The sequence below is a fragment of the Athene cunicularia genome, assembly GCF_003259725.1.
Source record: "Athene cunicularia isolate RWA chromosome 8 unlocalized genomic scaffold, athCun1 chr8_part1, whole genome shotgun sequence".
NCBI lineage: Eukaryota > Metazoa > Chordata > Aves > Strigiformes > Strigidae > Athene > Athene cunicularia.
This window is the reverse complement of record NW_020799109.1, coordinates 6781317-6805810: the sequence shown is the minus strand read 5'-3', so window position 1 is coordinate 6805810 and position 24494 is coordinate 6781317. Positions and strand designations below refer to the sequence as shown.

Below are 24494 nucleotides of genomic sequence, written 5' to 3'. Positions count from 1 at the left end.
CCCCCCCCCACAGCCACCCTAGTTTTTCCCATTTTTCCCCCCATTTTTCATCCCAGGCCTATCCCCACGCACGCTAGGCCCCAGGCCCTGTGGGCAGGGGTAGGGCCCGCTTGAGGGGTCAGCCCCACGCTGCAGCCTGGGCCTTGTTCCCCCCCACACACACACTTCCTCAGGGCTTCCTCCCCCTCCTCCCGACCCTGCCGTTCGGCGGAGGAGGGCGGGTGTGCTCCACACAAAGCAGCCTGGGGTGAGCTGGGACACTGGGGAGAAATGGCTCCTGGCTCCCTGACCTTGGCTATGAGGCTGGCCTCGGCTGCAGCTGGGGCCGCCGGCTTGGCCAGCGTGTCTGCTGGCAGTTTTGTGGTCCCAGGGGAGAAAAGCCGACTTGCTTGGCTCTTGGCAGTGCTGGAGGGTGACCTAAAGAAACTGGCAAGTGCTTGTGTAAGGCAAATCTCTCTGTGATCCAGTATGGTACTACCGCTTCTTGGCAGTGAAATGTCATGCTGTTGGCACCTCCTAGCCCAGGCAAGGGGGCCTTTCCAGAGAAACAAGGCACGTAAAAGATTAATGTTGAACTACTGAAAGTGTTCAAAGGAAAGTATTAAAAATAATGTGAATAGTAGTGCTGGAAACACTACCTCAGTCTATGGAGGTAAACAAAAGTTGCAAAAGCTATAGTACTGGATTTTATAAATACTGGCAAGATGTACTTCTGAATGTATTGTGAAGTCAGTGGGATCCTTAGAGTTAATCTGCTTTTTTTGTAGTTTGCTTGCAGTTCACATTTTATGAAATGAGGATTGGATAGCTCAGGGTATTGCTAATGGGATACAGCGCTTTCACCTTTAGGAACACAGGCCAATCCAGTCCAGGTCAGCAGTGCCAGAAATCACGGTGCTGCAATGCTGTTTGGGGACAGCTGAGGTTAGCTGGGTGGTGCTTTCAGTCCAGTCCTATTTGACAAAGATTTTTATTAGGTTTAGTAGGCCAAAGAGTAAATTGCAAAAGTAACTAAATTATACTTGCTACTGGGTACAGTCCTCCTAGATCAACATTTAGACATGCTAGCAAGCAAACACACATCAGTTTGCAAACCTGACTGGCATTTTTCCTGCAAGTTGAAATTTATTAGAATAGATCAGATTTATTTCAAATAGTTGGATAGGCATGAATATGAAATGTTAGTGCAGTTTGGCTCTGAAAACTTGAATCATTATAAAGCCAACAGTCTCTCTGTGTATTCAGAAACAATTCTTCCCTCTCTGCTGATGTTAAAGAATATTTTATTGCAGGGAGCAATATAGAAACATGGCAGTAAAAGAGGAAGCTGAATTCTACTGCCAGCTGGCCATTATTTAAAGAATTCCCAATTATGTGCCAGTGATCAAAAACTTTCAGATTCTGGGCTCGATTTGTAGGAGAAAATATAATTCTGAAAGCCACTAAATTTTATCTAGAAATCAGAGACAATAATCATAAAGCTGTAGGAAGCAGATTTTATAAAGTCCCTTTCCAGAGCAAAACCTTGCTTGTCTCATGTTGCAGGATGATGCCTCAGTTTTAGTCCCATACCCAAAATACTATGACATCATGCCTCAAAAAATGAAAAAGCATATTGTAGATTTCTGTTCCATTTCTGGCCAAGAAAATGCTTCTGTTGAATTATTCTAATTGTTGGAATTATTTTTTTTAAATTATTTTTAGGATTTATTGGTTTTTTAAATTTATTTAGATGTATATACTATATTAAAGCCCTCTTCTCTGTCTCCAGTAGTGTCTGAAGAAACTCTAAAGCTTCTTAGATAATTTATTTATAAAATGAGGAAATCATACTTAACTGTCCTCTAAAGGAAAGGTTCTTGTCAATACTACAGCCAGGAAAGTATACACAAAGAGAGCACTTATCTGTGAAGATGAAAACTTCAGATTATTAGCACAGTGTATCTTCCTCATAGACAGCATGGTAGAAGATTTGCCATCTATAAATTTTTGTAGCATGTTGCATTATTTCTTGATGCTGGATGTCTACTTAAGCTGAAATATATAAAAACATGAAACATCTGAAATGTTTAAAAACTATAATTAAAATTTTCAACTAGTTATCCATGGCTTCTTTCACTTACAGTAATGCCACTTATGCTCGAATTACCTAACCAAATTTAATCAAGATGTCAAAGATCTACTGAAACTCAGTTAAAGAAAAATAAAATCATGAAGTGAAATTATAAAATGTAATTTGCTCTTCAGAAGATAGATTTCCAATATGCCTTGGATGTGTTACTTAATTGTTTTCTGTAAGTCGCTACATTTTGCTTTTCTTTGCCAGAAAGAATTATCAGAATCATGGGCATAGAGGACCAGTTTCTCAGTCCAAGAAGTAATCATTGACCATCAAATGCTTTCTATTGTTGTTACTTTATATATAAAAATCTTTTTCTTCCAGCAGACATAGTAGCAAAGTGTATAAATGACTATTTTTTTCTTGCAGACAACCCAAGAATGGCATCAGTGCACTGACGCAGTGTTTTGGCTGTGTGTATCTGAAAGCTTTGGTACCAGATTCAGTTCCTGATGCTTAATGCCTCTTTCTTGCTTAAAAAGCCTTTGGTAATGTGGTTTCTCCCAGATCACACTGAAGACCAGTGGTCTGGTCAGTCACTTCTCACCAACCAGGTACATGCAGACACAAATTTCCTGAAGGCCTGGCTAATGGTGCTCCATTTCACACGATCCTGTGCACGGCATGTTTGTAATTCTGTTTTTGCAGACTGTATGCGATGACTCTTGCTCAGAGCACTTGCATCAGTAACCATTAGCAACCAAGCCACTAGTATCCTTTGACATTACGCCGTAATTAGTAAGTGCTATAGTTAGTGTACTAAAAAAGGCACTTGCAAATCCATCAAATATCACAATAATTCTATCCCTTATTTTCCTAGGATGTAGTTAAAGCAAATCTCCAAATCTGACTGGTATCCCACGGACACATACGGCATTACTGGCCTTACTTAATACTCCACTACCACCATGAAACCCTCCATTTTCGTATATTTGAATCCTCCCGAAATACATCTCCCCGAGGTCTGCTCTGGACACAGCTCTGCAGAAGCCAGACTGTTGCAAAAGCCCGGTTTGCAGCAGTCCCTTTCTTTGCGGCAGCGCTTTCCTATCGTGGCAAGTGGCTCTGCAGCGCGGCCGTGCAGCATGCTAGATCCTGAGGGCAGTGTGGAGCACAAATCTTCCTCTTCCTTCCCCAAAGTTCTCCTCATCCCTCTAGCCATGCTCCTTGCAATTGCAGCACTCCTGCTCTTAGCATTCTCCGCTACGCAGCAGAAAGAGCCTGATTTTTACACTTTCAAAGTTGTAAACATCAGGGGCAAACTAGTCTCTCTGGAGAAATACAGGGGCTCGGTAAGTCTGCACGGAGATGGGCAGCTCTCGCCCAGACTCCCTAACCAGCCAGTCCTTGCATGTCTGCAGAAACCAAGTGGGGGTGGAGAGATTGTACATTAACTTGGTGCACGCATGCAGATAGATTTGGCTTTACGACTCGTCTTTAACTGATCTGGAGTGTCGCCTGCATGCTTCCTTTGATACCGATCCGTAGGTCTTTGCACTCCTTAAATAAAACGTTTGCAGTCTAACCTCGGTGTGTGTCCGCGTCTTTTCCTTGTGCAGGCTGCTGCCTGTAGACGTGGCAGGCAGGGAATGCCTGCCTGCCTGCCTTTCGTTCAGCAGGATGGATTGCACTGGGTTGTCCCTACTGAATTTGAAGCTCAGGAAGTTTGTAGCCTTGTGTAACTTTTAGAGCTCATTTCTGCCTTTTAACTGCATGCCTTTTAGTAAATTATTTTTGCCTAAGTCCCATCCCTTCTTAATGTTATGCATTAAGAAAAAAGATGAGATTTAGTCAGTGGCTGATGGAGTTAATAGATTTCACCATAATTAGTAAAAAAGTGAGAGCTATGTCAAAGTAATTATTTAAATATCACTGTATATGGAAATTGTAGCAACATCATGCTACTCCCCGTGTCACTTTTGAGTGTGACAGAGCAATATGAAGATGAGCGTGTGGACATATGTATACTTTTATGATGTTTTTTAAATTTACATATTGCATTAAGGAGTTCTAAGCACAGCTTTCCATTTTAGTAAAAATTTCCTTGAATGTAATCCGATTTTTTTTTTTTTGTTAGTGGTTTGACCATCTAGGAAAGATGGTCAGTACCTGTGGAAGAAGTTAGTACATAGAAGACGTCATACTATAAGCTCTCATAGCCACATGCACAAATTAGAGAAGCTTGAATAAAGCCCACAGCTGACACCCTTAGTGCTCAAGTGACACATCATCTGTGGTAGTGCCAGGCAGTTCAGTAGCTTAGCAGCTGCCCAAAAAGGCAGGCACCACTTCTTGCTTTCACCATTAGTCTCCACCTTTGTGTGTCCACCTTCCTTTTTCCCTTTCTTGGGTGTTTGAGCTCACTAATCTACATCAGCAGGTCACTAAAACATTGTCAGGAAGACAGAGAAGGTATATGGGAGAAGATGTCCATTTTCCTGAGCTCAGTAGAAAGGGATACTGGTGGATTTGGACCAAATGAGAGGTCTGAATCTTACCTGGTCAAAGTCCTCCTCCCTATCCATTCACAATTCAGATAGAGCAGAACTGGTCCAATGCACTCTCAAATATCTATATTGGAAAAAACATGGAACCTATTTAATATTAAGCAATATTTGCTTTTTTTTAGGAGTTCCATCCAAAAGCTCTGTCAATAAATCCTGTTACTGGGGCATGTTTTGTCTGCAGTTCATCTGCAAATCTGTCTGAATAAGCAATACCACTGGTAGCTTCTCTACCTCAGGGCCAGAATCCACATGGAAAGGAGTAAAGGGGGAACTCAGATGAATTCCTTACAGCCACCCTGCAGAGGGCTGTGGGTGTTCATCCCCTCCATAACAAGCTGCAGAGCCTGCCCTGGTATCTCATGAACACAGCAGCGCAGGGGAGCATGTCTGTATCTCCAGCAGTGCTCCGATAGCAGGCCATGCTCCAGGCGTGACTGCTTTCATAAGGGGAGAGCTCTAGAGCCGTGCCTTGGAAAAGATAATGCCATCAGTGAATGGTACTCCCTCATCTCTGCTAGGCCATCCAGAATAGTTTATTCCAAAAAAGTGATGAACAGCTTCTGTATCAGAAAGTCTAGTAATGATCAACCTAGCTGTTTAATAATGCACGGGCACAATTTTAAAGAAAATTATAGCAATGAAACACATCCCTTTCTGTCGCTATGTTGTCAGAACTCAATATCAAGGTAGAGAAAAGTTAATAAAAACTCATTTATTTCTTAAAATAAACCTGCTTAAATCTTCAGTTAGATAAGTAATCTTAAATTGTAGGTTTATCATATTTTAAAGCTATTTAAAGAAAGCAAATAGTATATAAGTACTACGTATGTACTGCTGGTGTTTTAGAGAAAGTGAGTCACTAGTTAGCCCCTGGAACAAGCCTGCTAGTTTAATTAAATTATTACTTAATTGGTACTTAAGAAACTAATTGGGAATTGAAAAAATCCAGAAGGTTCTAGAGTATTAATAAAAAAAATTAATTCTGATTATACTAAAAACACAAGAGCCATGCTAATTATAAACAATCAGTGCAATTCATGACTTGCAGAATCTTTCTTCAATAACTCATTATTAATATAAATTATTCTGTATTCAGATCATTTAAACAATTTTTCTTAGTAGGAAAAAAATGACTGATTGATACTAACTCAATTTCCATTCAAGTGCGCCTTGATACAAGTCACAAGTATCCTCCATTAAGAAATGTACTAACAATTCTGAGATAATAAAAATGAAAAAATTAGGAAACTGACTTATTTTTTTCTGGAATAAATGTGCACAGACATAACTCATCCTCCACTGTAACAAAAATACCAAAAATACGTGAGGGAGTACTCTCTTTTTATGGAGGCATAAGAAATACTGCCAGAATGCTAAAAATTTGGCATACATGCTACAAAATCAGGTATCATATTACATCTACCTGAAAGCAAAGAAAGGGAGGACTATTCCAACTGAAAAAAAGGATACCACAAGTGAAACAGATCAAAAAGCTGTCTGCTTTACTGTATTGCACAAGGCGGCCATAGTCCTATGATTTTTCCAGGTTACCATACTGATGTTGACCCATCTACGTTAAAAATGAAGGGCAGTGATGCATGGTTGGAAAAGAATCAAATAAGATTAGTTTTCTGCTGTAACAGGCAGTATTCTTACCAAAAATAGTATCTATTTGGGAGTCAGAACTCCCAGGTATCAAATGTTCCATGCTGTGTTTATACCTCTCTACATAGTAGCTGCCTGCCTACCTACCACACAGCTAAGTACAGTGTGCTGAGGTGTAATTAAGCAGTCTTTGGAAATCTCGAACCAAAGGTGCTATAAAAGCATTAGGCACTATAACAACGTAAAGTATTATTTTACTATTGAAAGTAATGCTAGGCACTTTGCATCACAGCTCTCTGCAATCCGAGATTGTAATATTACTGAATGCATATAAATACAGAGTATAGCTGCTTAGTTACTCTATGAAGTATTGCAATTTTTTCCCACAGCTCAGTGTAATCTGACACTTGTGGCTGGTTCTTCCATCAGTCAGATGGATTCAGTGAAGAATCTCTAGGTCTAAAAACCCAAGTATCTACTGTCACTGCTAAAAACCCCACAAAGGGTTACTTGAAGCTGACAGCGGATTAATACATCTCTTGAGGGATGTTTTCCTCAAGGAGATACACTGGTGTAAACATCAAGTAAACTCAGAACTATTTTTGCAATGTTAAATAAATACTAGAAAGCATGGGTTTTCTAAGCAAAGGGAAGGGAAGGATAGTATTATGAGGTTAGACAACAGTTAATACAGAATTGAGCTTAAATGAAACAATTTTTGTAAGGTCCAGGATGAATTGTTTGCACTGCACACTAGGTGGTGTACTTGACTAGCACTCTCAGAGCCTACAATCAGTCAAGAGGCATATTGAACTTAATTTAAATCACTAATAGTTGTAAGAAGTCAAAGTACAGCCTCTTCATGAGAACAAAAAGAATTACTGTTATTTATTAAAAATAAAATACGGACCAAAAAAATATCACCAGATTTAATCACTTCTGGTACCAGACACTTGAAAGATAACTTGGTAAAGACTTTTAAACAATCATTTTAAACATTCCTTATGAAATTCTAATAAATCCTGAAAGTTTTTTTATTATATGCATTACTTATACTTTTAGGAGGTTTGCACTATTAAATTATGGAGTTCAGTAATAGAATTAATTTTTCTAAGGAAAAAAGCAGAATGCATCTGCTATTCTAAGAAATGCTGTGTGTAGTTTCCTCCTATTTTGTGGGAGAACATTTGGAGGATTGCACCATTTGCAGCGTGAGCTCTCATGCCTTGCACCACCATGTCCAGTAATCACAGCTGTAAATTAAAATTGTTGTTTCTTTGTGAGTGAACTCTTTCAAGCCCTCCTAACTTCAAAACCAAGCAGAAGCTCATTGGCAAGTCATCTTCCTTATCTGCTATAATGTGTACATAATACCTACACAACCTTATTTCCCCCAAACCTCCAACAATAAATTCTTACATTACCATTGTATTTGGGATAAAATACTAATAGCTATGAATACAGAAAGGTCTATGCCTACTTCTCCATCATAAGAACGCTGAGTCTTAAACTGTACTTAAAAAACCCTCTAGAATTTCATACAAAAGAACCACATGTGACCTCAACTCCTAGTGTTACAATTTATCTTGACTTCAGTCATACTAAACTACAGTGGTCACTATGCTTGGTATATACAGCTTATTTAAAAAGAACAGAACTGCCAATAGTTATTTTTAACATCCAATATATAAATTCTATTTGAAATGCTGACAGTCTGCAACAGGAATGCATCATAAAATTATTACCTTTTCTCTGAAAAAAAACACCACCCCCTAATTATAAGCCGTATCTTTGGATGTTTTAGGAGATTGAATTTAAAATTTCAGGTAGAGCTTGTAAACATAGTCTGAGTGAATGTGATGCTTTGGAAGTTTGCTAGATGGCTCCAGATCATATTTCATACGCAAGTGTACAGGGATTACTTAGATTGTATTCTGTTGACACATACACCACAAAGAAGATGACATCAACTTCTGCTTTATAAGATTACCTGTCTTCCAGGGAAAACAGTGCCGCTCCAAAACCACTTTAAATATAGCCATATACCTATAATAGGTACAAAATACAGAGTAAGTGTTAATGTTTAATAGAAGAAATTATAAACACCAACATCCCCTTAGCTTTTTCTTTACTCATTCCTACCCCTTCTAGGGGTTTCATCCTATTATCCCATACCTTACCCAGATTGTGGGCTTTTATTGCCAGTTTGTTTTCTGGCCTTAAAACGCTATACACATGTAGTAATAGAATTTTCATTTATTATAATTTATTTGATGCACTCTATTCATATTTCCTATATACTTTTGTATTTTGTATAAAAACATTCAGATAGGAATATGGAACAATAGTAACATTAGAATCCAAAGTTTAAACTTTTAAACCAGCCAGTGGTCACACACACACGAGTATGAGACCTGGAGTCACGATTTTTTACTTCCTTTTCTTGCCCTGCAGCTACTGGCTGTGTAATTTGATCAGGTCAATTAACGTGTCCAAGCTTCAGGCTTTCCTCTTGCAGCACTGGGCCTTTCAGCGCTGCTGTCTCACACTGAGAACAATGAAACTAGAGTGCCAGCTTCTATGAAACTTCCAAACCCTTGTAGAAAGATCCAGTGTGAATAGCTACTGTTGTACTAGCACTGAGGAATGAGTTAGCTATTTTGATTGAATTAAAAGGTTTTTTTAAATTTAAGAATGAAGGACCAGCTTCTGATCTGATGTATAAACTGTGGAAACCCACTGCATTCAGAGTAGACCAGGTAGAATTTCCCAAATCATAATGCTTTTTCTTCACTATGCCTGATTTTAATTTAGGTTGGTAGAAACATTTTTAGTATTATAATATTACCTTATGACTTTTACAAATTGGTCTGGAAAAAGGAATAGAATGTAATTATGTGTAAAAAACCCCATCACTATGAAGTGCACAATACTATTTTTATCAATAAAATCATGTTGTATCTAAAGGATCTATGATATTCAGCTTTAATCCACTCTCAAGAAAACATTAGAATGGACTCAATTTACGTAGAATGAGTGATAACTCAAAAAGTTCGTAAGAATAATAAAAACTGTAAGTCTAAAAATAAAATCTAGAAGTTATTTAAGGATAAATTATCTCAAAACCCAATGGAAGGCTCTTCATGGCCTTGAGAAACTGTGTAATATGTGTCAGCTCAGGGTTAGGTCACTTAATTTCCCCAACAAATTATTGGTATAATCTATTCAACCATGTATTCTCCTTACACATGCCTTTATTTTCCTGTGGTGTTCATCTGTATTTGGCATCTTCCTCTCTGCTGGATCTGCACAGGCAGATATATGCCTGGCAGCAATGTCTGAATGACACAATGCACACAACATCAAAGATGATCAGCTACAGGAATAACTCTTTAAAGGATAGTGGTCACAGTCTTCACTTCTAGGAATCTCTAATTGAGGTAGTAAACCTTTATGCAAAATCTGTTGTCACTTTGTCCCAACTAAGTAGACTTACTCTAGACATGGGGGGAAATTTTACAGTCCATACTGCATAGACCAACCCAAACCTCTGTGATTGCTTCTGTTAACTTCTATATCAAGACATCTACACCAGCAATGATAAATGGATCAGGCAGTTCTGTATGAGTGCTAAATTCTGTACAAGAAAAGATGCCACAGAACAGATGCTTCACTACAGATAAATGAACTACCAAAAATACCTTAACTTGCAATCTTCTTTCAAGCATCTTGGTATACCTTAGCTGGATGGTCATTTCTTAAATATGCTCAGTAACTCTCCAAAAGGCAGAATGGAGAAACATGGATGCCCTGTAAACTGAGAATTAAGATTGTTTAGCAGTTTATTGATTATCTTCATGGTTGCCATATGGGAATACATAAAAGAAATATGAAATCTGGTTGTGAACAGAACTTGATGTAGTTTCAACATAAGTGTTCAGTCACAGTTCTCTAGACATTCTCATTTTTTGAAAATAATCTGCATCCCAGCCTACTTGTTGGAAAACTGACATGTGCAGCACATTTTTTAATCTCTCTTATTCTTCAGGTGTCACTTGTCGTCAACGTTGCGAGCGAGTGTGGGTATACAGATAGCCACTACAAGGCCTTACAACAGTTACAGAGAGACCTCGGTCCATATCATTTTAACGTGCTGGCATTCCCATGCAATCAGTTTGGGCAGCAAGAACCAGACACTAACAAAGAAATCGAGAGTTTTGCACGAAAGACTTACAGTGCCTCCTTTCCTATGTTCAGCAAAATTGCAGTCAGTGGAGCTGGTGCAATTCCTGCCTTCAAGTACTTAATTGGTGAGTAATCTGGAACATTGGAGGGTTGTTTCCCCAGTGTATAATTCCCCTGACACAAAATACCATCTGACAGAAAAAATGGTATCTGTGACTGTGTTCACAGAAACACAGCACATAATTGTCATGCTCAAAGAGGTCAGAAGTCATGTAGCTCATCCTCCTTCCCAAGGCAGAATTTCTCTGTCACCCCTGACACCTTTGTCTAACCTTCTAAAAAGATCTTCAGAGGTGAGGACACTACAATAACAAATGCTCTGTAAAAGCTACTCTAATCAACCTCTACGTGGAACATAGGTCTTGAAATATTGTCCTGTATGTGTACAACACCTGATCTTCTTTTGCCACTTTGCAGTCTAGTAAGTGCTTCTCCTGTGACATGACTGCTGCAGGTTGGATTTATAAGATTCATCTCAAGAGATGTAGGATAAGTGGAGGCAAAGCACCTACATAATTTACTTCAACAACCAAAAAGGTGAAACCAGGCACTAAGAGATGTCCTTGAACACTCCCTTCCTCATTCCTTGCCAAGCATCAGAATAGCCATACTGTACAGTTCCTCCAGTTCTAATCTGCATTCTAGCTAGCACTGAGACCTGAAGAGGTTTTGCTGGTGCTTAGTAGACAGGTGCCAAAATACAGTGCAAAGAAGGATATTCTTTATCAAGGCACTACTTTCTCTATCAAGGCACTACTTTTCTTGCACTGAACAAATGCTCTGAATACCATTTAAATGCTAAACTAAAATGTCAGTCTTTATCCAATGGGAAGGAAATGTCTTCCTGCAATAATATATCATAAAGCCCAATATGACATGGTATCACCCAAGCTGTGTTCTGCAAGGACCATACCGTTGCTTCTTCTCTCCAGCACCACACTGTTCTCCCACATATTACTGAATTTAAAGGAGTGTAGGTAGTATTATTTTTGACTACCCCAAGCACACCTCCTTTCAGGTGTCTGTAATGGATCTTTCTGCTAGCCAAACTTCCCTTTTATACTCTTCACATCCTTCCATTTCTGTTTTGCCCAGCCGGGTTGTTACTGCAGACATGTCACAAGAAACTTGCAAAGCTTCTGTCTCTCTGTTGGTCCACACGCAAAGGGAGGCTGCTGGAGGCAGTGTGTTTATTCAGCATAATGACAAGATACTCAACGGTGTGGGTCTGGCTGTGTCTTCATACTTTGAAATATCTTTTGATTCCTTATGAGATTTTGCCCAATGTATAATCAATGCAAAAAGATGCTGATTTGTCTGTAGTATCTGTACTTGTGCTGTTAGTGGAATGAGGCTCCTGGTCCTATTGAAAATCCTGGAAATTTTGTTAGTCATGTGGCAGAACAGTAAAGGATAAGAATGCAACTCATATAAAATGAGTCTGCGGTCATGCAGGGAAAAACTGTAGTAGATGAGGACTACAAGGAAACCTCCTGGAACAATTTACTTTGTTATTTTTTCATGTAGCATTTCTTGAAATATTCTTCTGAAGCACATGGTATTGGATGCTTTTGGAGGAAAAATTCTGGATAAGCAAGCAAATAATCAGTCCTGATACAGCTATATTGTTATACCAAATTCAATTTTCCTATCAATGTTCAACTGTTTCAGATTTATCTATATAGCACAGAGACACACACATATTCATACACACAGTTTAACACCAATTATAGGTGTCTGTCTGGCTCAAGCTTGGCTGTTCCCATTCGTCTTCAGGGGCCCACTGTCTAGTTAAAGCTTCAAATCTGTCAGAAAATTTATCTTATCATTCAGTCTGAACTCCTTAATTTTACATTCCTTCTTCCTCTGAGAGGATAATCATCAAATTGACATGAACAAATGTCAGGAATTTGCTAACATGGTTTTCTTTTATAAGTTTCCACTTTTTCTTTGCCCATAGATTCTACAGGAGAAGAACCAACCTGGAACTTCTGGAAATACCTGGTGGACCCCAATGGGAAAGTAGTAAAGGCCTGGGACTCTACTGTCTCTATTGAAGAAATAAGACCTTATGTTACAGAACTTGTAAGGAAAATCATCCTGAAGAAGAAAGATGAATTATGACTTTCAAAAATCCCAGCATGCCAATTATATCTTTACTGAGGATTAGGGCTGGACTTCTGTCTTTTCACATTCCAAAAGAGAGTATATGGGGAAGGGAAATTAGGTAATCTATATTCACCATCCTAAGAATGTAGAAACCAGCAAGTTAGCATAGTCAAAGTAATTTAATTTTTTTCTCCAACTGAATTCAGTTTGACCTTTCTGGGAAAGAAGAACCCATCAGCAATTGTTTCTTTCCCAATTCAAATTATTAATTGTTGATAACACTATAGGAAGTCAGTTTGTGTACCTGTAGGAAGAAGGGTCAGAGTAACAAGAATTTCCTGACTGGGATCTCATTGATATCTATAATTCTGTTGTCATATTTTGATCATGAATGAAAAAATAAAGAGTAAAAAGTGTGTGTGATTGACTTAAGGTGTGTGCTAGGAAGAGGACCAAACCAGATACCTTCAAACCAGGCAGACTGCATAGACATATGTCTTTCTAGTTACCAAGGCCAAACATACTTAATTTCATCTGTCTAGAAAGTCAGTTAAGAACGGCATGGGGAAAATAGATCTATAAAACTCAAATGAAAGAACTATGAAGACAAAGCCTCTCTAAAAATTCTCCAAAAGCCATGAGAAAAATTTCTGCATTTTCCCCCCAGTAAAGATTATCAGGTGATATTTAAATACTCAGCTGAATATCTACAGGACCAAAGCCTATATGAAATGTTTATTTCTTCTGTTAGCATTTTGCCTTAGAATTACTCTTGCCTCACACAATTGATATTAAATTTATAACACCATCCAATTTTGCTGCATGTACAGACAAACATTAGAGAATCAACATTTTTCTATGGAAATAATTTTTCAAATGTTTAAATGTTACATAATGTTGCATTGTTTAATATCACGTTAATGTTACAAATGTTTAATGGCACTTTTTCAAATATAGCACTCGGGCATCTGCTCAGACTTCAGACTGCAGAACTTCTTAGCTCATACTAAAATAATAACACTAACAATTCCAGCCTCATTGTTCTTTGACAGAAACCCTTTGAAAATCTTGTCAGCAAGAATTCTTTTTATCTCAACAAAAACACAATGTACAAGTCCCCTGCTCTTAACCCTGGGATGCTTTAAGAAGAATCTCTTCTTGTTCAATTGCAGTATTATTGACAAGTGAAAGCTTTTTTGTGCTTCATAATGCCATTAAAAGCAGCACAAACAGTATTTGTCCATATAGTTGTCAGGGTCCAAGGGTACAAATAAGCCTTAATTGACCTGACCACAGTAAGGACTTTTTCCAACTCATCACTGCCTTTATAGCTCTTCAGTATCCAAACAGACTGTAGTTGAAAGGCCAGTATTATGACATGCACTGGCCTGCAGAACAAGAGGGGAAAGAAGAGTACTGATGAACTATTGGTAAGAAAAGGGTTGATCCTGGAGTACAGTATAGTTCCAATGCTTGAACAGCTGCTGTTTCCTGAGGCTTTGGACTCATTCTGTGGACTAATCTAAGGAAGTAAGAGCTAGAGGTACTTTGGGATTTGTAGGAGACCCTGAAAGTCAGAGATTGTACAGTTTGCACAAAACAAACTCAATTTGCCTGAAAAATGCTGAGAGCAAGGTCTTTTTAGTTTTAGGTGAACAAAAAGGGGAATGGAAGAGACAATAAAAGGAAGAAGTAACAGAAGTACAGAAGCAAAAGGAGAGATCAAGTAAGAAGAGAGAAATGAGAAAGAAATGAAAAGACAGTTTGCAGCCAAAGAATCGTTGGTACAAATGAGGCATGAAAGTGTTCGGGTCATACTGATACTAATGAGTATGTATGTTCCATGCTACATCAGCTATTTCTCACTTGGAGTGCAGGAAATTTGTTCTTCTGGCAGTGAATATGCCTGTATTTTCCTCCTCTGATGGTGAGAAAAGTGAACTCTACAGTCCATTCAGTCATTTAGTCTATTCTTGTATGAATCACTCTAAGACAATTGTTACTAGGGATATCACAAAGGAAAAATCAGACCCAGCTGATACTGTGCTGGGACAGAGAATCCAACTACTAGAAAATGAGATCTTTTATTACCCTATAGACTGTTCCTCTTTCCTCTGTCCATTGATATTAATGCAATGCCCCAGTATGCTGTTAGTAAGTGCTGCAGGGCTTGAAATTTTCACCTTAGGAAGTGTGTTTCTATTTTGTAACTCAAGTCGGGATGAGCCCAGACCATGCTTTGAAAGACATTTTAAGACTTCTCCATTTCAGTTTTGGATGTCCAAGTTCAAACAGAACTTTGGATTTAGATAGATACGTTCGAACAGAACTCTGGCTTTAGATAGATATGATCTTGCATTTTGTATTGCACAAATTCTAGAAGTCTAAAGAGATATAATGGCAATGATCATTTGGAAAGGGTTCATACTATATAGGCAAATATTGTTTGTGCTGCTTTTAAAAGCTTTATGAAGCAAAAAAACCTTTTACTTGTCAATTATACTGCAATACGACAAGATGAAATGCTTCTTAAAGCATCCCAGGGTTAAGAGCAGGGGACCTGTACACTGTTTTTGTTGAGATAAAAAGAATTCTTGCTGATAAGATTTTCAAAGGGTTTCTGTCAAAGAACAATGAGGCTGTAATTATTAGTGTTATTATTTTAGTATGAGCTAAGAAGTTTTGCAGTCTGAAGTCTGAACAGATGCCTGAGTGCCCTAAGTAACTTAATATTCATGACTGTTGGAGTTGCTGTTCTTACCAGTTTGGCAATTTAAAGGGAACTAAGGGAAGTATTACATGTGCAAGCTTTGAAACAACAACAAATTTGAACAGGAACACAATTTTAAGCACTAACTACTCTCCCTGAAGTTAACAGAAACACTTACATGATTAAATCAAGCATGTGGCATATATTCCAGCCTTTGTTGCGTTGGAATCAGTTTGAAGAACAAATGCTTTGGTCTTTTAATCAAAGTTAAAGTAAATATTCTCAGTTGTAGATTAATTCATATCTAGTCAGGCTATAAGTACTTCATGACTTCCTGCTCAGAAAAATCACAGAGCAAATAGCACAGGGTTGAATTTGTCTGTTGTGATTATATAGAAGGCATTCAGAGATCAGGAATAACTTTTCTGGCTCATGACTTCCAACACTGTTCTAATGTGACAAAGATCTTCCCTGCAGCAAGTCCTTAAAACTGTAAAAAGCTCTGAATATATGAAACTATTTTCTTTGCAGCTTGTCTACTTTGCAGAGAAAATATTAGTGTGCATTAACAGATGAGCACCTTTATGCATGGAGAGTGATTACCTTGATCATCTAAGACTTATCTCCCACAGTTTGCAATTTTGAAGGTGTAAACTCTTGGCATGTTGATTTAAATGCTAAACTAAGCACCTAGAGACATGATTGTATGAAGTCATGTGCCTCCCATGGCACGCCAGACAGAAAAGAAATAATTTTAAAGCCGAACTATAAATTTAAAATTAGACAGGGCACTTTTAATCGTTCAAAATTTTGTCTCATAAAGAATGTAAAATCAAACCTACATATATCCAAAGCTCTGTTTTGAAATGGAATATTCTGCACTGAAATAGAGCAATTGAATGAAGCAATAGAGAGGTGTTTAACCCTCTCTCTTTTTTGGCATTGTAAGGAGAACAAAACCAAATAGCCTAGTTATCCTTACAGCCACCTCTGGTATTTTTGTTATATGCTAGGGACAAGTTTCTAATGCAATTCTGGTCTGAAACCTGAGGAGCAAACCAGACACAATTTCTCTCTACTGGATGGTACCCAGTTTATCGTTTCAAACACATCAGCATCTGGTTCAATAAATAGCTGACCATAGTCAATACTTTCAGAAGACTGGACATCCCTTTGATAAAGCAAAACAAATCTTATACTACCTTCAATCAACCAAATCCCATATACATCCTATACCCATGTAAATTCATACTGTAGCTGCTCAGAGAGACAAATGAAATTTAACAAGCTTACCTCTGACTCATTCACAGAAAGAGTCAAGTAAACAGAGAAATCAGGTATTCTGACATGATTAATAGATCCTGGAATAAAAACATTACTGGAAAACCACAAAGGAGTTTACAAACCCTTTGATAGATGAGATACTGAAAACTAATTCTAAACCATATTAAACCTCTATAGCAGAGACATACACAGAGCAGAAGGAAGTAACTGAGCTGTACCTGAGCATCACCACCGAGGTGACTCCACAGTCTAATGGCACACAGCTAACTCATCTACCTAGCCAGCTCACAAACCCAGTGATGCCCACAACAGAGGATGAGAAACAGCAAAACAGCTACATCTTTTATGCCAGCTCTGCAGCACCTAGGATAGGCAAGTGGGGGCCTGTCTAGTGATAATGGCTGACCTTTTCCAGCTGTCTCTACACCGGAGATGAAGTCAGCCCTGAGTAACTTTCCATTCTTAGCCTAGAAAACCTGATCCAAGTCGTTAACCTACAGGCCTAAGAGATAAGACATGCTGTTTTATCTCAAAGCATTGCAAGATACCTGCCCAAGAAGATCTTCTAAATGAACTCCAGAAAATGAGAACAGTGGAAGGATCATTGCATTTTAAGTAAGCAGACTTGTATTCTAGAAGGCAAGCACAGACATGAAAGTTTTTGCAGCAGTTCTGCTGATGTAGATTCTTTTCCCTCACTCAGGCAGAAATAACAGCATCCACAGAGTCAGGGACAGATTCTTTCCTAAGCACTAATTGGTGGAACAACAATAGTAAAAGTAAATAATAGTATTCTAGAATAGAAAAGACTGAAGTACAATTTCCTGAAGAACAAACTTCTGTAACACTTGATCTATAAATGCAGTCCTGGGGACAGAAATTACAGAAATCCTAGCTTCAGGGAGATGTAGTTTCAGTTTCGTTAAGTGAAAGATGCAGTAAGAAAGCTATTATTGTATTATATAAATTAGTCCTCTCTGCATTTTTTGTCCCCCTTTCCCTGAAGGCATTGCTGTTCCATCATAATTAGTGCTTTCATCTCAATTATATGATAAACCATTATATTTTTATTTAGCAAGCAAATAAATCTGAAAATGATAAATAAAGAACAGCTGCTGAGGAAATTGTCCATAACCCACAGATTGTTCATCCATCCTTTAAAAACAGGCATAATAGTCAAACTGTTCTTGTAACCAGAGAGCTTACTGAATTCCCAGTTTAAATTATAAATCAGCTTCTCTAACCCTTAATTAGTCACACCACTCATTCTGATTTGTCATTACTTCTATATTCAAAATAATAGTTATTTTATTACTGGTGCTTTACTGTCCTCTGGAGAGACCACCAACCACTAGAGATACGTAGGGAAATGTTTTCCTGTCATATAAGCATTTTACATTTGAAGTCTCTTCCAAATCCAGACAGAGTATAAATACTTAAAGTTTTCAAACAAAAGTAACCCCCAAACCATCAGTTTGGTTAAGCTGAAACATTTTGTTTGAATACAATTGATGATAAATGTTTCAAAGTTGAAACTCATATTTTCAAACTTTTAAAATATAAATAAAATATTAACAGTGAAAATAATTTCAAATCAAGAAACAAAATCTAAATACCATTATAGAAGGCTTTCATGATTTTAAAACTTAAAAACTGATACCGTGAGTTTTGTCAAAACAGGTATTTTTCTACAAGTTTTATCTTAGAGAACAGTTTGGTTAAAAAAAATGACAATTCCTAATAATGAAACGTTCTTCTGAAAAAGTTTTGCTAGCTTCAGAGGCTGCCCTTGTATTCTGCACCACATAGCTATACTGAAGTCATCACAAATATATCACTGAGTTAAATCGCAAGATCAAGACTCTGAATTATATGAATCATTTAGTCTTACTGAATACGGGCAATTGCAGGACACCATTTCTAGTTGCTAACTGCATGCACAGAAAATGTGTTTGTCAAGCCCAAGATTAAGAAACTGGGAACCAAGAGTTCATTGAAACAGTTTCAGAAAACAAAACTATTTCAAAGAACTGACTTAAAAATGAATGTAATGTGAATAATCCATGCAATAAACATGTAATCAATATAATATTAATAACTTAAATAGAAAAAAGAATGGAATAGGGTTTTTTAAGATTTAAGAAGTTAAGAGAACACTAAACATTTCCCAAGTTTCAGGTGTGAAGGTGTATGCAAGAAAGAGGTATCACTGCATGTGCAGATGGGAAGTTCAGGATAAATGACTTCAATGCCAAAGGAAGATTACAGAGCCGAGACATTCTTCTGTTGTCAATCACTAATAAAAAAGCTGTATTACTGAAAGTATGGTAAGTGGATGTATAATCATTTGTCATCTATCAGGAAATTTATTTGCCCTGCAACTGCTTAATCTGGTCTGATTTAGTCCTCTGTCAATTCTACCTATTGATTTAAAAAATTCTTAGCTTTTCTAGCCTTTCAACTCTATTTATTTTGATTCTTTTTCTGATGTCTCTTTCTGACATACATTGGCAGCCTCATTCCACAAAGTATCACCATACCTATTAAAATACATTCTAAAAACATCTGTTAGTAGGTCAAAACACGATGAAAGGAGGAAAAGGAGTTCAATGAAAGGTGTAATAACTTGAAGCCATTTCTATTTTCTCTTTCTTCTGGTTTAGTTCACAATCAGTAGTGCTTTTCTCCCTTTCTCTATTAACAACAGGACAATACAGGATAGAAGAGATGTTTAAGATGCTTCTGAAAATGTTTTAAAGGGCGAATCCTGTCTTCATACAGGATGGAGGAGGATCATTCTATTTTGATTCCAGGAGTAGTGGTGATTAGATTTTAGCACAATGGACTTTTACTTGGTGGAATTGTTCTGACTTGGCTCTCAAAGAATGCTCTGACCATGCTTTGTGCTGTAAAACTCAGGAGATGAGCCTTACCCCTCTCCTCTGCTTCTGCTAGAAAAAAACATTCCACTGATGTAGCTGAAATTCAGTTGGCCAGGATCAAGGTAAAAACATTTCACGAGTCTGTCGTAAGACACACTCTTCCTTAAGTTCTGTACCAGATACGCAAGCTCTGTAACTGCTACTCATGACAATATCAATGAACAAAAATGACCTGAGTTTACTGTGCATTCCAATCTTACAGTGAATACCTGTCTCTGTTTATTTTATATCCTTCAAAACATAATTTCTAAGCACTTGAATATTTATTCAAAATCCCCCTGAAGTATCTTTGTTTAAAATAATATCTACTAGACTGAAATACACCTGGTCCTTCCAGATAAGCTGTACTCTAAACTCCTTGTTAGAGACTCAGTACTTTGTCAGACACACATCATTTTCTTCTTCCTTCCAAAAGCATTATGGATGCTCTAAAGCACTGGATGTGAAAAAGCTGCTGCAGATTTCTGCATCATGTGATGTCCAGACAGGTTATTATTCGTGTTGGACTTTGCTTCTTGCATTGTAAATGTCTCCTTTCTGATCTAAGCATGTGAATTAATTAGTCCGTAATCTTATTTTCCTCTCATTTAATAGACTTGATAATACTACACAAAATATTTGTGAGTTAATTAATATGAGTGCATGGAATAACATCTTATATGGAGACTGGTGCTCAGAAAATACAATATAATATGAACAAAAGTCATAAACCAAGAAACAAACAAAGCTGTACACTAGCAATATCTACGTAGATGTGTTGGAAGGCCCAAGTGCCTAGCAGCTATAAAGATTTGACCTTTTAGTGTATTACATTGCTAACAGCCCATTATAAACTCACTTTCTTGCAGTTCTCTAGCAGCTTGAATGACAGAAATGCAAGAAATCAGCTGTTCTCAGGAACCAAAATCATCTTGTGACATAGCAACTGGGGAATAATGAAGTAAAAAACAGTTGAAAAAACAGCTAGTCAGTTGTGCTTCTAGAACCCCACTATCAATATAGTTTGGTTAGCAATCTTAGTTTGTATACTTTAGTAGTTTTGAAAATAAGTTAACAAAACCTCAGTATATGCACAGTCTTTTAATTAGTATTCCACTTACTGGTCCCCTTTTCTGTTTGCATTAATTACCTGTTGTGGATAGTAGGATGGTATCTTGGGGACTAGATGGTGACTCATCAAAAAGTGACTTCATGGTGGAGACTGACTTTTTTACCACTATTCTAAATAAAGTTCAGCCCTTGATTTATGAACTGAAGGTTTACTTTCTAAAAGGAAAGGATGAGCAGCAGTAAAACACCTATTATTTGCAGAAAAATAATGAATGCTCAGCACTCTCCTAACTGTCAGGCCAGGTTCGCTCTTGGCATAGACTTGCAGCAGTGAACTAGTACACTTGTTATTTCTCTTCCTTTTGCATTCTTATGTGGAAGATGACTACTTTTAAAGTTGTTATAAAAGACTTAAATACAAGCAATGAGTTGACACTGCATTGTTTTGTGAGAAAACCCACTAAATTCTTTAACATATAAAGGCATATATTTCCATACTGCTGGTATGATCTCATTCACGTTCTGCCCCAAAACCTGGAGAATTTCCAGAGATAAGGGCTAATTTTGTAGTATAGTTAGGGTTTTGAAATTTCTGCACCCAAGAGGTAACGTGGAAAAACTTAAAGGTTAGAAGGATTACCATTTATGTTTAGCCTTATATAGGATTCTGGCTTTGTTTATACAACCACAATTCTTGCATATAATTTTTTTTTTTTTAAAACAACATCTTAGACCTTCTGAGAACAAATTGCAGTAATATAAAAACATTACAGATTTCCTATAGGCATTATTTTGAAGTATAAAAGAGATTAGAATTCAGAGTGGGAGCTTCTGATGTAAAAATGTCTAGTATGATAAGAATTCCAAATTTTAGACCTATAATGAGATAAAAATTCAAATTTCCTTTGGAATAGGCAGATCAGTGCTTGTGTCTCAGTCTGAACTTTTTGAATGTGAAATTTAAAATGCAATTAAATTATAAAATAGCAACCAGTAAAGCAAATAAACATAAAATTTAAATTCCATTCGCTTTTATTCTTATCTTTCTTTACCTTGGTGCGAATGCTGATTTAAAGTCAATGGTAAAAAGAAGCATGCAGAATCACTCAAACTGCATGATTTCATCACATTCATATGTGTGCACTCACAGCTAACAGAGTTATTGTACTGTCTCTGAAGCAAAGAGGCTTCATGTCACATACATGTTTACAAAGCTGTATATACACAAGATGGAAGCATTCACTCATAACTAAACCAGCTGATTTAGAAAAACGTCTGTGTGCTACTTCGGAGAACTTGTTAATATGAAGTGAATTAGCATGGACTGCTAGTGAACATCCATGATCAAAAGTGATATGGTGACACTAGTGTTTCTTGTAGCCTTTTTCCACTGACTATATGACTTAATTAGCTGTACACAACTCTGTTCAGAGGCTCTAGCTTTTATGAATCAATCCAGAATTCACAGCTCAAGACAGATCTAGCAGTCCTGTCCTCACCTGAGGATCCCTTGTTGTTTACAGTTTAGACCATGTCATTATTGTTTAACATCAACCAGGCCTTGGCTGCCTTGCCTTCATAAAATTACACTATTTGGACAGTTATTCTGTGAACAATTAAGACTTGACTCAGACCAGTAGGATGAATTCTTGTTTATGCCAATAGAAAAGCAATTTCTAAGCAGATCTTTTTGTTAACTTTCAAATCCATCCCTAGTTATGGCAAACAAAACCCCTAAAAAACCCAACACTAAGAGCTGTCCTTTTTTAAATTTCAGAACACCGTTTTTTCATTTTTTTTTGAGAAATGGTATGTGCCTTATTCTACATTTAATCTGTACTGAATGTAATGATGCTCAAAACATTAATATTTTTAGGGAGACAAAAACCAGAAGAATGTTTGTTACTGATGGAGGAACTATAGAAATAATAAGGAATATTAAGTGAAACATTTTTAGTCAAGGATGATAATGTATTCTGTTACTGATACTCATAGAAACCTCACAGCATCATGAAAAAGGGCTTGATACTGATCTTATAGATGAAGCAGCTAAGCATGTGGATGACACCATTTTCCCAAAAGCAAAGAACAGAACTTAATCTTCTGCTTCCAAGCTTGTACAGATGTATCTATTACCTTTAGTTAATCCAGCAAGAGAAAGCAAGTTGTCATGTAAAAGCTGATTGATTTGGCAGCAGTTAAAGTGACAAATAGACGGCAACAGACAAATGAAGTAATTACATTCCCTTCCATAAGACAAACAGCAATGCTATTGTAAATTAAGATAATTCAGCTTGATTCTGCTTTGACTATTTCTGTTGAGATGTTCATCATGTCTGTGACAGTGAGCTGCACTGATAAATTCCACTTTAGTAGCAATACAGAAACAATTTCTGTCCAAATCTCTGGTGAAATTCCAGGTATGGAAGAATGATGAATGTCAAACACATTAAAGGTGTATTGTCTTAGTCTTGTCTGGAAGAAAATCTACATCTGATATCATATTAGTGAACACGCTAAAACATATCTTACTCCTTGCTAATGGATAACACATTTTCTGTGGTGACTAAGAGTTATAAAGATATGCCCTGCATTCCTTTTCAGGATTTGGACCTTTCAGTATGGCACTTTCCTAAACTACTCAGCTTCTCACTTCCTGTGAAACAGAAGTGTTTATGTGTTTCTTCCTCAAGTCAAAAACCACTTCCTGTGAAAACACTGGTGATATGTATTGCTGATATTTTTAATTCCAGGAAAGCAGACAGGACCCCATGTGGAAGATCCCTACCCCTTTGATATCTCAGGCTGGCCAGGAAAGAATATGGGCAACTAAAGGCAGAGGTGTTTGTTGGAATTTGGAACTTGATCATCAACTTCTTCCAGACATGACCAAAATGGATGCCAAACAGATAGGTGATAAAATTTGATTCAGAAGTATTCTGTTAAAAAGCCAATTTCTTGTCTCTTCTTGAGTCACACATCCGCCACAGTCAACATATATGAAGTAGACAATCAGGAATGAAATAGGGGAGCACAAGATACAAAACAAAAGGACTCTCTGAAGGAAGACATTGGAGATCCTATTTCTGAACAAGAACTGGAGAGGAATAGACAGAAGTACTTTACTCAGGAGCAAATAGAGAAATTTCCCCCAAGTTTCAGAGAGGTTCTCTGTCAAATTTTTTCTCCTCAGACTGAAAGTCACTTCAGTCAGTGCTGGAGAAAAGTTGATAAATGGGACACCAGCCTGTTTGTACCCTGTGTGGCTACACTAGACTTACTGAGGGCAAAAAGATTATCTTTCAACCCTAGAGGCAGGACATAGATCCCAGAAGTAAAACATTTAAGGGAAAAGAATAAAAAGCTTGATGGTCAAATTTTCAAAACAAGGAAGCCACTTGAAGATGACAAGCAGAGGACACCAGACAGCCAAAGATTTGAGGGAGTCCCTAGATCCCCAGAGGACCTCTGCCAGGTGTGCAAGACAGAAATCAGGACTGGCTTCTCATGCTCACAATGCTTCTCAGTGAGTGGTGTTGTCTGGTTTGTGAATGCTCATTTTAATCAGTGCCTTGAAAAATCTGACAAGGAGGTGCCAACCTAAAAGCCTCAAAAATTGAAGTTTGGTGTATCCTCACAGCAGTATAGTATGAATGGTTCCTTCCCATGATTCTATCAACAGACCTCAGCCAAGACTTGGAGAAAATGAACTAAGGTGAATTTTAAGCTTTTGGCACATGACATTTTTGATCTCTGTATGTAAATAATCCCAAGAGAACCAAAATGGGAAGTGTTTCCCAGACAACTAGTGAAAGACTAAAACCAACTCATTTTGGAAGCATCTGATGTGACTGAATACATCATCTATGAAGATCTAATGTTTACTGCTTAATCTGTGTCACCAGTTTTTTTTCTTTAGTGAT

The 24494-nt window shown here is 37.5% G+C and overlaps 1 protein-coding gene across 1 annotated transcript; it reads left to right on the top strand.

The window, feature by feature from the left end:
* The first annotated feature begins 3011 nt into the window (after positions 1 to 3011).
* Positions 3012 to 13151, top strand: GPX7 (glutathione peroxidase 7). The gene is made up of 3 exons (XM_026854381.1): positions 3012 to 3411; positions 10280 to 10541; positions 12437 to 13151. Exons 1-3 carry the CDS (start codon positions 3028 to 3030, stop codon positions 12598 to 12600), a joined length of 810 nt encoding a protein of 269 aa, XP_026710182.1. The 5' UTR covers positions 3012 to 3027; the 3' UTR covers positions 12601 to 13151.
* Positions 13152 to 24494: the final 11343 nt, after the last annotated feature.